At 54.9% G+C, this 14488-nt stretch overlaps 1 protein-coding gene across 2 annotated transcripts in view; it reads left to right on the top strand.

Annotated features, from left to right (window-relative positions):
- The first annotated feature begins 3854 nt into the window (after nucleotides 1–3854).
- Nucleotides 3855–14488, top strand: part of Ltbp4 (latent transforming growth factor beta binding protein 4) — a 32433-nt gene continuing 21799 nt past the window's right edge. The window contains exons 1-12 of one of the 2 annotated variants that reach the window (XM_029479805.1): nucleotides 3855–3994; nucleotides 5716–5774; nucleotides 5906–6044; nucleotides 6474–6583; nucleotides 11114–11305; nucleotides 11613–11860; nucleotides 11949–12051; nucleotides 12398–12472; nucleotides 12578–12700; nucleotides 13090–13254; nucleotides 13841–13990; nucleotides 14116–14367. In XM_029479805.1, coding sequence (XP_029335665.1) covers nucleotides 3855–3994; nucleotides 5716–5774; nucleotides 5906–6044; nucleotides 6474–6583; nucleotides 11114–11305; nucleotides 11613–11860; nucleotides 11949–12051; nucleotides 12398–12472; nucleotides 12578–12700; nucleotides 13090–13254; nucleotides 13841–13990; nucleotides 14116–14367 — 1756 coding nt within the window. Of the gene's footprint in view, nucleotides 3995–5715; nucleotides 5775–5905; nucleotides 6045–6473; nucleotides 6584–7782; nucleotides 8086–11113; nucleotides 11306–11612; nucleotides 11861–11948; nucleotides 12052–12397; nucleotides 12473–12577; nucleotides 12701–13089; nucleotides 13255–13840; nucleotides 13991–14115; nucleotides 14368–14488 lie in introns of those variants that run through there. The other variant, XM_021166465.1, reaches the window with a different exon arrangement.

Raw genomic sequence — 14488 nt, 5'->3', positions numbered from 1 at the left:
AGCACTCCAGGAGCTGAGACAGGAGAATCTCAAGACAGTTAATATTGCCAACTTGACAGGATCTATGATCCCCTTGGTGACAAAGGCCTGAGCACACTTGAGAGGACTTAGGGTAGGTGGCCTCTGTGCCTGTGTGAAGGATTATCTAGATTAGGTTCACTGAGTGCGAAGACTCTCCCGAGTGTGGGTGGTGCCATGCCACGGGCTGGCATCCCCGACAGCATGAAGAGGAGACTTAGCTGAGTAGCGGTGTTCATTGCTCTGGACTTCCTGATGGTATATGTGAGGTGACCACGATGGAACCTAAGTAAGTAAATCCTTCTTAAGTTGTTCTTACCGGGGGTTTTTCATTGCAAGAGACAAGAAACTTATACACAAATCAAGAGGCAGGCCAGTGTGATTTGAGTGTGGTGTGGTGGTACACAACTTTAATCCATCCCAGCACCTAAGAGGCACAGGCAGGTGGATCTCTGTAAATTCAAAGCCAGCCTGGGCTACATAGAGAAATCCAGGACAACCAGAGCGACATAGAACCTGTCTCAAAAAAAAAAAAAAAAAAAAAAAAAAGCCTTAGCTCAACAAAGAAACCTTGTTACAAAACAAACAAACAAACAAACAAACAAATCGGGATTCATGGCTTGAGTTGAGTCAGGCAACCATTCCTGAACCAGTCACTGTGGTCAGTATGATGAAGGATTTCCACAGTCCTAACCCATGCCATGAGCCCCCATAAGCTAGGAGGAGGGGTCAGCGCCACGTGGGCAGAGTGGAAGAGAGGTTCAAAGAGTGCTGGCCTTGCATGCTGGTGTATGTCTTTCTGCTCAGCACTCAGGAGGCAGAGGCAGGTAGATCTCTCCGAGTGTAAGGGCAGCCTGGTCTACACCATAAGTTTCAGGCTAGCCAGGGTGACACTGAAAAATCTGGTCTCAAAAACAAAAAGGGGGGTGGGTGGGCTGATTCTTCACTAGGAATGAATTAGAGGAGGCAGAAATAAACCCAGACCTCTGAAATGCAAAGAGAAGGGGGGAAATGTTCTCATCCCCAGAAATCCATGTCACGGTGGGAGGATCAAGAGTTCAAGACCATCCTCAGCAACACAGGGAGTTTGAAGCCAGCCTGGGTTACATGAAAGACTCCTCCAAAAAAATCCAAAGTGGCATAGAGTTCTGGAGCATCCAGAGCCAGAGCATCCAGGACACAAATGGTAGGGTTAAAGGGTGAGTGACTCTAAAACCTGGGTGTTCTGGAGTGACCAGGAACCCTAAACTCTGGATATCTTCTTTACATGCCAGGACAGTCAGAACACTATATCCTGGGGGATGTGTGAATGGTAGGGATTCTAAAGAGCATGTGGGAGCTAGAATGTCAGAAAATCTAAAATATGGGGCTGCTTTGTAATGACCGCAGAACTAGAACACTGAAATCATCTTTTTTTTTTCCATGCCAGAAAACTAATATATTTCTAGGATGGTCATGATTCTTGAAGAAACAGGGCGTATTGTTAAGTTGCAGTGGTTTTCAATACTAGTGGAAGAATCGTGTATGGAAGAAAGAAGAATATGGAAAAGCTTCTGGAGCGCTGTGATCCAGAACTCCAGAGAGAAGGCTATAAAGTGCTGAGATCCTACTAGAATCCAGGGGGGATGGCATAAATGTTATAAAAACAAGGAATGAAAACTGGAGACGCCAAATACAAGGGGGAAGGGAAGCCAGAGCCATCCCTGCCATCCCCGGAAGTTGCAGTGGTGAGCCAGAGGCTGTTGCCTAGCAACGAGCATTGCCGATGCCCTGGATCCTGGGCAGAAGGGAGAAATTTCGGCAGCACCCCCAGCAAATGCTCCAGCCACAGGGTAGGATGTGGGGAGGGGGTAGACAGGTGAGGGACATGGTGTCCCATGGGGCCACGTGAGCAGGGACTTGGAGGGGGGGGGCACACAAAGACAGAAGCATAAGCACAGTTAATGGGCAAAACTGGGCACTCCATTATTGCTCTAGGTCAGCCCGTGAATAGCTGCGAATGAGTCCTGACTGCCTACAGTGCTGCTCCTGGGGCTTGTATGCCCTGGACAGTGGGTAGGCCCTGATTTCTAGGTGTCAGCATGGGATGGAGGCATGGATTGCTGTAGGTGGCAGCAATGGTGTGAAGAGGCTGTGTGGGTGAGTCTGTGTGGCTCATCGCAGGCAGGATGAGGTGTGCACCCTGGATACATTTCAGTCGAAAGAGCTGGAGTAGGAGATGGCCTGAATCTGGAACATACCCTGTTCTTAGTCTGAGGAGGTTGGAGCAGTTAGAGCCTAAGGCCCGGTTACCTTTTATGGCTGGAACCCCAAAACGCCTGGGGGTGGGGCTAATGCTTTAGTCAACAAAGCTGTCTGGTATATGGTGGGCAATCCCCAAATATGGGAGGAGCAGAAATCCAAGAACAATTCCAAGCAAACTCGAGGGGGAACAAACAATAGGACTGTTGAGAGATGACGTTCTAAACCCAGAAGTGGAGCATCACGGGAAGAGTGGGGTTTGGGATTCTAAGTGAAAGCTTATCTATCCCACTTCTCTCTGCCTGAAGCACTAGGCGTTTGTGAAGCAGGGAAAACGGTGGGAACTTGAGGTTTTGTTTTTGTTTGTTTGTTTGTTTGTTTGTTTGTTTGAACTAGGGTATTGCTCTGCACCCTAGATGGCTTAGAATTTGCTATTAGTTCCAAGCTGGCCTGGAGCTTGCCTGGCTCTGCCTCCCAAGTGCTATCTTTACGGGACTTACACTACCATGCCAGGCTGGAACTCAAGTTTATAGGGAAGGGAAGGGGTTGGGCCCTCTGAGTTTGGAGGTTATGGGCAAGGCTTGAAGCCTGGAGCCCACTAAAAGAGGGCGGGTGGGCTGCGTGTCTCCTGTAGCCCGTGCTCCTTCTTGCCCAGAAAGAGGGGATTCGAGGTCTCCAGTAACAAAAGCTTAGTATTCTAGGTTTTTAAGGGTTGTTGGGGGGAGACTTTTAGGAGTCAGGCTGGGAAGTGGTTCTGGTGTCTTCTAGGGACCAAGGCAGAGAAGGGTGTGGGAGGGGCAGAGCTGGGGAGTCCTCTGGGAACTGTCTGGTCAAGGGCGTAGCCTGGATTCACAGAAGGGTAGAACTGGGGAAAGACAAGTTTTTGCAGATGGTGTGGCTAAAACAATGGACGGGACCATCTTCCTGGAAGAGTTGATGTGGGCCATAGAGATGGCCCCTGGGTCGGGGGTAAGATCCAATACTAAATTCTTGCTACTTCGAGATTTGGCGTGGCTGAGGAAGAAGGGTCTCGTTATGTAGCCCAGGCTGGCCTGGAACTCACCCTGGGAAGTGACACCACGTTTGATTCATCAGCAGAGTCTGGTCTCTCCCCTGGGAAGTGGGTACCGGGAATCTATCAGTTCCACTAGACAGACAGCTACGTTCAGAGACACCAGCACTGAGCGAAGGGTGAGGCCTGCTAAAGGAATTCCAGCTGAGAGGACCTGGGCCCCCTGCACACTCATCTCGGTGGTAACCACTTGTGTCACTTGGGACTTCTGCTCAAGAGAGACTGGGGCAATAGTTCTTGACTTCTGAAAACCTCCCACCTCCAGGAGAACTCCCCGCCCAGGCAACCCCGCCCGGCACCTGTCCATCTAGCCCCTCCCATGTCGCTTACCGATTGGCCTCACTCGGAGCGCTGACAGTGCAGGGCTCTGATTGGCGGGAAGTTTCACAGCCCCAGGCTTGCACGGTGGAGAAAGTGAGTCGGCCTCTGGCTGAGGCGGGGGTAGGGGGCGGGACCGGGGCCAGGCCGATCCGGACCCACTGGACACACTGCCCTCCTGGAGCCGGACTCTGCACCCGACACGATGCGCCGGCCTGGCCTCGGCGGCCCCTGCCCCCTCTTGCTGCTGCTGCTGCTCCCAGCCGCCACATCTGCTAGCGGCTCCAGTCCCAGCCCCAGCCCCAGCCCCATCGAGAAAGCGGTGGTCCCGAGCCACCAGGCCGGGTAAGCCCACTGCAGCCTCTTCTTCCTCGTGCTGTACCCAGTAAGTCTTGTGGTCTCGGAGGAGCAAGACCTTCAGATTTAGGAGGCTACAAAGCAGCTGCTTTTGGTAGAAGGATGCTAAGGCCAAAGCCCTTGGATCTGCTGGGATCCCCTACTTTGCAGTCGTTAGAATTCGAGATGCGCTGAGAAATTGAAGCGGAGGTCCCTCCAGAGGGATAGGATGGGTAAGGCTCCAGCCCACTCCCGAGTTTTTTGGGAAAAGAACCCCAGTTGATACCGGGTAAGACTTCGAGTTTTCTTAGAATAATAGCGATGGGTGGGGCCCTTGAACTAGCCTTCAGCTCCCCAAGTTTCCTCAGTGTTTTTTTTTTTTTTTTTTTTTAAGGTTCTGGAAGGTCGTGGTGAGATCTTAAAGAAAAGTTGCCGGGTTCTGGGTTTCTAGAGGGGGGGGGCTGGATTAATTGGAAAAGACTCCTAGGTTCTTCTAATAGATTAGGAAGACGCATATAGGCTCCTGGCAAGGGGACTGGAGGAAACCTGTGTAGGGGATCCTCGGATTTTCTGACGTTTCTAGTTTTCTGAGATCAGAGCTCCTCGGGATTGAATGAATTACTAATGACTTGGTGGTAAGGTCCAGGATAGTTTATAAATTTCAGTGTTTATAGGACACTATCGCGTTTGCAGGTGACAGGATCGGAGGAGATGGTCTGCTTAGCACTCCAGTCCTGCTCCTGGCAGCTCTGCGCACCGTTACAAAGGCCGTGGGCTCCGCTCCCGCCTGAGTCTCTGGGAATGCGTTTAGTAACCCGAGCCGCGCCGGGGGCGGGACTGGGAAGGGGTTAACCTGGAGGAAAAGCGGGAGGGATGACGACAGGATTCGAGGGTCTCAGAGGCTCCCCCAGGGCAGCCTGCGCCCCCTCTAAGCCTCACTCATCTAGAATGGATCCGGGCATTGGATTCCCTTTCTCAGTATCTTCCAAAGTTTTTCTCTCTGGGTCTGAACGTGCACCATCATCCCTCACCCCCCCCTTTAACTTGGGGATAATGGACTTGTCTGGGGGGCCCCTGGGTGACGACGCTCTGGCAGTACCGCTGAAGGGTCGCCTCTGAGACCCTGTGCACTGAGACATATCCGGAAAAGACCCTTTCCTCTCGAACATTGAAGCTCAAGGACCAGGAGACGCTGGTCCCAGGACGTACATCCTAGAAAGGCGGGAGCTGGATAAAAGTCAGGCCTCAGGATTCCCACTCCTGGACTTCGGTATCCCTACCACCTCAGCACTGTGCTGGACCCGTAGTCTAAGGCGACACCGCAGTGCACAGCCGCCGAGGTCTGTGTATGTAGCGCCACCTACTGTCCGATGTTAGGATGGCGTCTGAGCCTCCACTCTCCTCGAATTAGTGGGCGGAGTTTTAGATCCCAGACAGTCCTGGCTTGTAGATTCGCTTAGAACTCTCCTTTGAATGTCTCTTGAAATAATTTTAAGCCTGGCGTGACGGCTTATGTATGTAACTTTAGCTTTAGTGGAGAATGAAGCAGGAGGATTGTCGTGAGTTTGAGGGCTACCTGGGCTACACAGTACATTCTAGACCTTGTCTCAAAATAATCATAGTAATGAGTGCTTGGAATTCCCTTGAATCTTGTCTTGGTTTCTCCTGTGTCCTCCACCCCTGCCCTCCTTTGTTCTGAGGCCTGAACAGTTCCACTCTCCTATTTACAGTGTTGCTGCCTGTCGCTGCTGCCTAGACCAGACACCTAAGAGTAGCCGCTGCACCCGAGGTGGGTTCTTCCAGGTGGGGTGTGGGTGAGGGATGAGAGGTCTCCTTCCCCAGCTTCATCCAAAAGGAAGAGATGGACGATGACAGAGGCTTGGCCCTGCTTTTCTACTGAATCCCTGATTGTCTCTAAAGCTTCCTGCAGGGTCCGGAACTGCCCACCTGCCAAGTGCACAGGTCTAGAGGGGTGCCTGACCCCAACACCTTCAGTGCCCAGCCCCAGCCGCAGTCCCGTGGAGAAGAGTCAGGTATCCCTCAACTGGCAGCCACTGACGTAAGCATATAATTCCTCCCCTTCCAACACACACACACACACACACACACACACACACACACACACACACACTGGCCTTTCACTATTAACTCATTGTCTGTGTTTCTGTTTATTCTTCCTTGCCTGGCTGAATCATTGGGTCTTTGCTTCTTGATCTGTTTCTGTCTCCACGCCCCACCCACTTTTCCCTTCCCATCCATCTCATATCGCTTCTCGTTTCCATACCTTTTTTTTCTTCCATAGTCCTTTCTCTGAAAGTATTTCTCTAAAGATATCCCAAGCCTTGCTCCCAATAAAAGGGCTGGGGGCAATGTTGGGCAAACCCACTCCTGGAAGTGCTTCTGGCTTAGGAGGGTTTTTTTTTTTTTTCTTGAGGTGAGGAGGCCAATTTAATAGTAGTGACAGCCTCTTCCACCCCCTTCCACCTAGTTTGCAGGAGGCCCGAGCTCTGCTGAGGCAAAGGCGCCCCCGAGGGCCGTGGGCCAGGGCATTGCTGAAAAGAAGGCCCCCACATCGCGCCCCTGCCGGCCAGGCCCGGGGTAAGAACATCCGCCCTTCCTCCGTGTAGGGGGTGGAGGGGGGTGGTTCCGGGCCAGATAAAGCCGTCTGGTTCCCACGGTGCTGCCGCCGCCTACCAGTCCCCTATTGTAGCTTGGTCCACCCCACTCCCCAGGATGCGGCCACCTCTAGGGACCCCTGCGTCCGGCAGTATGAGGTGAGCCAGGGACAGAACTAGACGCAGGCCAAAGGCGCTGACCCATCAGGGTGGGGCCGGGAAGCCAGGCGTCCGGGCTCCCGTGGCTGAAGAGGGGGGCAACTCGCCCAGCAGAGAGCGAGGCTGAACCAGCCCAGACAACAAAAGCGATTGTGCGGGTTGGCGCCTGCCCCGGCACAAAATGCCCAAGATTGCGGGACGGCTGGGGGCCAAAGACCTTTCCTTCTTACATGCCAGACCCTCCCTTGGCCCTACTTTTACTACAGCCCGGTACCCCAGATTAGAGCACTCTATAGACTCAACTACCCTCAGAAGCCCTCTCCTGCTGTGTGGCCTTCAGCCCAGATGCATCCCCCTCCTTCCTAAGGTTTTCCAGATGTGTGCCCCAGGCCAGATGTGAGGACCCCCCCCCCCCGTCTGAGCCTATCCCTTGCCTTTATTCATTCTGACCTCTCACACCAGGTGTAGAGGGTCTTGGTGTGCTGTGGCGGCTTCAGGTGTACGCGCCTTAGTCTCCTCTCCAGAATTCAGCTCCTCTACTTCCTTTATGTGTCCTGTACACCGACCCTTCTCGTCACCCACAGATGTGCCATCTTGCTGCCCAAATGTGCTATCCTTGTCCTCTATCTAGATGAAGCCTCTTTCTCCCCCCCCCCCCCCCCCGTGCCTGGTCAGAGGATCAGTCTTTAGCTGGCTCCCCAAATGCGGCCCCCATTACTCTAATGGATTTCCTCTCAATGGATTCAACTCTCTCTGGGAGCAAACCCGCCCGCCCCCACCTGTTCCCTTCCCTGCTACTCCCCATAGGCCCCATCCACTTGTTGGAGCACGGGTGGGAGCAGAGGGGGCGCCCTCCCCTTCCCCCTGCGAGTCTAGCGCCCAGCCTTCGCGCCTCTGGCTAAGCGCCCAGCCCCACGCGCCCCCGCGCGGCCGCCCGGGAGGGAGCGATGGGGAGGGGGGGGGCTGAGCGGGGGCGCGGCCGCCCTCCCCCGCGGGCGGGCGGGCGAGCGGGCGGGCGCGGCCGGGCCCCTCGGGCGGGCTGGGGCGGCGGCGCGGTGGAGCGCGGCGCTGCAGCCATGGCGGGCGGCGCGCGGCTGCTCTGGGTGTCGCTATTGGTGCTGCTGGCGCAGCTGGGGCCGCAGCCCGTACTGGGACGACCCCGAGAGCGTCTTCGCGTGCGCTTCACCCCCGCTGTGTGCGGCCTGCGTTGCATCCATGGGCCCACTGGCTCCCGCTGTACCCCGACCTGCGCGCCCCGCAACGCCACCAGCGTGGACAGCGGCGCGCCCGGCGGGGCGGCCCCGGGGGGACCCGGCTTCCGCGCCTGTGAGTGCGGGATGGTGCTCCCAAGGGAGGAGTGCCCGGAGGGAGGACCCCGGAGACAATGCCTTAAGGAGCAGGAGCCCAGATTCCATGTACAGAAAAGCTGGGGACTCCGTGGGGTCTTTGAGGAAGGGGGCTCTGAATTCCTTATTTGGGGAGTGGATCTCCAGGGCGCTGATTTCAGGAACATTGAGTGTTTTTGGAACTGTGGTGTCCCACGTGAACGGACTGAGACTAGCTTTCATACCTTTCAGTCAAGGCGAGGATCTTAGGATCTGGGAACTTTTGAGATGGGGCCCAAATTCGCAGACTGTGCGTAGTGGGTCAGCAAGGAGTGTTTCAGAGTCGCATGGGGGCGGGGGCATATCTTAAGTTTCTAGGTCTGTCTTTGAGTGGGGGAAGACTAGGAAAGTCTGGCATGGGACTGCTTGTGATGAAGAGCTAAGCGGGAGGGGACCCAGGAAAGACGGGGTGTCTTTCGGCAAGACCTGAATTACAGCGGTTCCACGTGCGACAGATATCCAGATAGGAGGCCTGAGGAAAGGGCGCCCCCTGGGGGAGGAAGGAACCGGCTTGCGCTTCAGCTTCCTCTAGACAAGGGGAGCATTCTGGGGTTCAGGTGAGGTCAGGAGGGTGCGCCACCTGCTAGCCCAGAGTGTGGGGATGGACTTGGGGGTCGGGTTTTCATTGCTTCTCACCCCTTACGCCCTCCGGGATGGGGAGTGGGGCCCCTGGCGCCGAGAACTCGCCCAGGCTGGCCCCCAGCCAGCCCAACCCGGCCGGCGTGAGCTCATCTCCCGCCCGAGCCCCCGCCCGCTACCACTCCCTCTCTCCGCCCCTTCCTCCCTCCTTCCTTCACTCTCTCCCGGCCCAGCCCCAACTCGCCCGTGCCAGGCGCCGTGCCCAGACGGGTGCCAAACCCCTGGAGGCACAAGGAGGAACATGTGAAGGCGGGCTGACCTCGGCAAGACCCCTATGTCCTTAGCTCCCTGTTCTTCCAATGTTGTGGGACATGAAGTTAGTTTTGCCCATTTAGCAGCAAGCCCTCTGATATGGGCACCCTGAGCTGGGAGTCTGTATTCAAGGCAAGGGCAGGCAGTGAAATGACTTAAGAGACTAAGAAATGCCCCTAAACGTGGTGGCTTCCTCTCATCCGAGACACTTCCATTTTTTCAATCTTGCTTCTCTGCTGAGCCCTTCTTAAGCTCTGCCGTTAAAAAAAAAAAAGGTACCTGGAGTCTAGGTTTAATGCTCCTGACAGGAGATCCGGGTTTTTAGACACCGGATCCAAAGGTCCCTCCTCACCCCGGGTCAAACTCCTCCAGCCAAGTTTCTTCTCCCTCTTTGGAGGTACTCCTCCAAGCTGCGCCCCTCCCAGGAGAATTCTAATATTGTCACCCAGCGGCTTCTCGCTTCCCCTGAAACATTCGAGCATGAGCCTTAAGTGGAGATACTTCTCCCCCTCCAACATCTCCCCCGATTCTCTTCCCACAGAGCTTCATTTTTCCTTCTCTTTCTAAGGTAGCCTTCCCAGACCTATCCACACAGAGCCATTAATCAAGACTCAGGGCAACCAGACCCTTGGCTGGGGAGGAGTAGGACTTTCCACCGATTCCTAAGGTCCCCGCAACTTGAGAGTTTTAACGTGCTAGAAACGATCAGACTCCACTTCTCCTTGTCCTCAGCTCCCTCACATGGGCCACACCCCCGCCTCCAGAAAGTACTAGTCCTGTTTTCTAGGCAACTCTCCGAAAGGACTTGAAAGACTCTTGGTTGAGAGCCTAGATTTGCTCTGAGCTAGCCTCACCCTGCCTCCTAGAAAACTTGGGTTTTCTTTGAACCTCAGAGTACTGCCTCCATGCTCATATCTTCCAAAGACGCCTGTCCCTTGATTCGTCTAGACTGAGGTGGCTCCCCTCTGCTTCCTTTTGTATGGCTGTGGCTCAGAAAATCACACACACACACACACACACACACACACACACACACACACCTCCCATGACAGCCCGGGCTGTCTGCTCCCTCCTTCCCCTGAGTGCAGCTGTCTCCAGCTGTTTTCGGCAGCCCCATGGGAGGAAGGGAGGGGGGTGCCCTCGAAAGACACGTCCGGCCTCCTTTGGCTCTGCAGTCCGGGGCTCCCCAAGGGTCCGGAATGCGGAGACGACGCCCTGCCTCCGCTGCACCCCTTTCTTTGTTTACCCCACCGCACAGCTGGCAGTGCCCCGCCCAGAGGTGGCCAGGGGCCCAGAGAGGGCGCGCGGAGGGGAGTAGAGACGCGTCCCCGCTAGTTGCCCCGCCCGGTGCTACCGGAGGCAGGGAGGGAAGGCTGAAAAGCAGGCTGTGGGCGGGGCTAAGGCGCCTAGCTCGCCCAAGAGTGGGAGGGGCGTGAGTCGGGGCAAATCGGAGGGAGGAGTGAGTAGGCGGGGCTAAGGCTAAGGTACCTGGGTTAGGCGGAGTTTACAATGTCAGGTAGAAGGCCATATGGGCGGGACTAGAAAGGGGTGCCTAGCCAATGGGAAAAACCTGAACTTTTTGGATTCCAGCTGAGACACAAAAGGGAAACATCGGTTTTGAGCGAAGGCAATCCAGTGGGCGGGAATATCACTGTTTGGGCGGGGCTGGAACGCCCGAATTTAACCAGAAAATGGGAAGATGAATGAAATAGAGGGAGGAGGCTGAGTAAGCCCACCTAGAAGGCGGGTCTATGTGATAGTCGCGCGACTTGACCCACCCGATGTAGTCAGCCAGATTTGGGGAAGGTTGTTGTGGTAGCATACTGCTATAATCCCAAAAATTGGGAAGCGGAGGCAGGAGTCAAGAGTTAAAGCATTGGCTATATAGTGAGTTTTCGAGACTAGCCTGGGCTACATTAGTCCCTACCTTAAAACAAAAGCAAGCAAACGGGAAAAGTCACCTACGATGGAGAGATGTAAGGATGATGTTCCTTAAGGCCCTCGCTTCAGCGCTGGGTACTGAGTTAACTGTCTGCCAGGCACAGTACTGATATTTTGTATCCTTGCTTTCTTCTCAGTCCTATGTCCCTTGATCTGTCACAACGGTGGTGTGTGTGTGAAGCCTGATCGCTGCCTTTGTCCCCCGGACTTCGCTGGCAAATTCTGCCAATTGCATTCTTCGGGGGCCCGGCCCCCGGCCCCAGCCATGCCGGGCCTTACCCGCTCCGTTTATACAATGCCACTAGCCAACCACCGCGATGATGAACACGGTGAGGAGAATTTAGCCAAAGGGTCTCTGATCCCGCTTTCCTCAAGAACCTGACCTTCTCTGACCAAGTTTGTTGCCTTCTCTGCTACCCTCCTAAGTCCGGTTTGGTGGCTTCCACCTGTAATCCCACCACTCGGTATGCAGAGGCAGGAGGATCACTGAAAATTGCAGGCCATATTACATTACCACGCCAGCCCACCCCCACCTCCCAATATAAAGTACCCATCCTCAGCTCATCTCTCCAATCTACTCCTAGCAAGTCAGAGCTCGTGTAGATATATCCCATTGTCCATCTTGCCTCTGCTCAGGCGTAGCATCGATGGTGAGCGTGCACGTGGAGCACCCTCAGGAGGCATCAGTGGTGGTGCACCAAGTGGAACGTGTGTCGGGCCCCTGGGAGGAGGCGAACCCTGAAGCCCTAGCCAGGGCAGAAGCGGCGGCACGGGCCGAGGCGGCGGCGCCCTACACAGTGCTGGCACAGAGCGCGCCACGCGAGGACGGCTACTCAGACGCCTCCGGCTTCGGTTACTGTTTTAGGGAACTGCGCGGAAGCGAAGTGAGCCGAGGCCGGCGGGTGAGGGTAGGGGGAACCCCTTTAAAATGCTACCACGCGGGGGCGCGCTCACGCCTCACTTCTTCTACAGTGTGCATCGCCGCTGCCCGGGCTCCGGACACAGGAAGTATGCTGCCGAGGGGAGGGCTTGGCCTGGGGTGTTCATGATTGTCACCCGTGCGCGGAACACCTGGGTAAGAAGCCCTGGGTCGTCCCCAAACCTCGCCTCTTCTCTTCCGAGCACAGATAAACCCTAGTCACAAGATCTAGCTATATCTACCTACCTTGGGGGTGGTCATGTCTATCTAGGTTTTTCTATACCGTTGAGTCCATTTATCCCATTTTCTGATTTCGGTCACTTTTCTAATGGTCTTTGTGCCTTTGTCTTATCCGTGCATTTGGAGAGCCTCCGATCTTACTTACTGAGCTTCCAGGCTGACTCGGTAGTTCAAACCACACTTCACTCTCATTTCATCTTCAAAATTGCCTGGTTATCTCTCTGCCAATCTGTCCCCGCTCCGATCCCTCCTTTCTCCACAGGGAACTCCAACCAAGTGAGTGGCCCAAATGGACCTTGTCCACCCGGCTTCGAGAGAGTTAATGGGTCCTGTGTAGGTAAGGCCCGGCAGGGGGCAGGGAACCGAGGGCTAGTCTTTCAAGGTTGGGCTGCCAGGGATTTAGTAGTCCTAGACTCGCCAAAAACTTCCTCAACTCTTGCAGATGTGGATGAGTGCGCCACCGGTGGGCGTTGCCAACACGGGGAGTGTGCCAACACTCGTGGCGGCTACACGTGTGTATGTCCGGACGGTTTCCTCCTGGACTCTTCCCGCAGCAGCTGCATCTGTGAGCCACCAGGAAAGGGGGTGGGGCTCTGAAGCTGGCTCCTAAATTGCTCATGACCTTAGAAAGCATCCCAGAATATTTCTGAATTCTTAATTCCCTCAGATACTCCAAACCCTTCTAGCCCCTCAGACTCCCAGAATCTTGAATTTCTTTAGGATCTTCAAATTCTCTCGACCTCTTGACCTCTTGACAGCGTTCGGATTCTTATACTCAGATTCTCATTTATAGCTTACTTCAAACCTTGGGGCACTCTTGGCTCTCCCCTAGACCTCTCTAGATGCCCCTCCCACTTACCCACTAAAGCCTCTCGGAGGGGCCATTCAATCACATACAGAGAGAACCACGGTACTTCCCACCACGCCCTGAAGAATTTCCTCCCATCGCCCTAGCCCAACACGTGATCTCCGAGGCAAAGGGGCCCTGCTACCGAGTGCTGCATGATGGCGGATGCTCGCTGCCCATTCTTCGAAATATCACCAAACAGATCTGCTGCTGTAGCCGTGTGGGCAAGGCGTGGGGCCGAGGCTGCCAGCTCTGTCCGCCTTATGGCTCAGGTGTGCAAGTCTTTCCAACTCATCCCTTCCTAACAGATATACACAGGAGTCATAGGCCCTGCCTTCAGTCTCCAAGTTGGCAGTACCTGGCAGTACCTTGGCCACACTCCCAAGGCTTCATCGGTTCTGGGCTTCCCCTCTATCCTTAGCCACTCTCATCCCTGAAACTTACAACCTTTAAGTTAGCCTGACCAAGCCGGGCGTGGTGGCGCACGCCTTTAATCCCAGCACTCGGGAGGCAGAGGCAGGCGGATTTCTGAGTTCGAGGCCAGCCTGGTCTACAAAGTGAGTGCCAGGACAGCCAGGGCTACACAGAGAAACCCTGTCTCGAAAAACCAAAAAAAAAAAAAAAAAGTTAGCCTGACCAGAGCACTCTGCCACCATCCCCTAAAGAGGAAAACTCTCACAGCTCCACCATTGGCTTCTGAAACATCTAATTCCTTGGTTGGTACACTACTCCATCCAGCATATAAGCCAGACTCCCGACACTATCTCAGACCAAGCTTTGTTCCCAACCAAGGCTTACTTACAACTCACAAGACTTCACTTGGTCTCCTCTACTGACCTCTCCTTGCCTTGTTCCCAGAGGGTTTTCGGGAGATCTGTCCAGCTGGCCCTGGCTACCACTATTCAGCTTCTGACCTCCGATACAACACCAGACCCCTAAACCAGGATCCACCTCGAGTGACCTTCAATCAGCCACGTGTTCCACCAGCCACCCCTCGGCCACCTACAGGTGAGCTGGAACCTGGATGGAGGGCTTGCCATCTCCCAGGTGCTGTTTGAAGCAGATAGAAAACCATGGCGAGGAGCAAGCATACCCAAATTTAGAACCCTATACAGATGCTCTTTCTTTACCAGGCTTTCTGCCTACTCGTCGACCTGAGCCCCGCCCTGACCCTGGGCCACAGCCTGAACCCCGGCCTCAGCCTGAACCCCGACCTCGGCCTGAACCCCGGCCTCGGCCTGAATCCCGGCCTAGGCCTGAATCCCGGCCTCAGCCTGAACCCCGGCCTCAGCCTGAATCCCGGCCTCGGCCTGAATCCCAACCTTGGCCTGAATTTCCCCTGCCCAGCATCCCTGCTTGGACGGGTCCAGAGATCCCTGAATCAGGTACCATAGGAATCGGAGTGTGGTTGCGGGAATACTGTGAATTTCTGTGGGGAAAGGCTCCAAAGGGATTGTGAAAGATGAAAGAGATAAGGAAGGATAGGGCGAGGTAAGAATTTGAAGG

The sequence above is a fragment of the Mus caroli genome, chromosome 7, assembly GCF_900094665.2.
Source record: "Mus caroli chromosome 7, CAROLI_EIJ_v1.1, whole genome shotgun sequence".
Lineage (NCBI taxonomy): Eukaryota > Metazoa > Chordata > Mammalia > Rodentia > Muridae > Mus > Mus caroli.
Note: the sequence above shows the minus strand (reverse complement) of the source record. Positions and strands in the feature narration are given on the sequence as shown.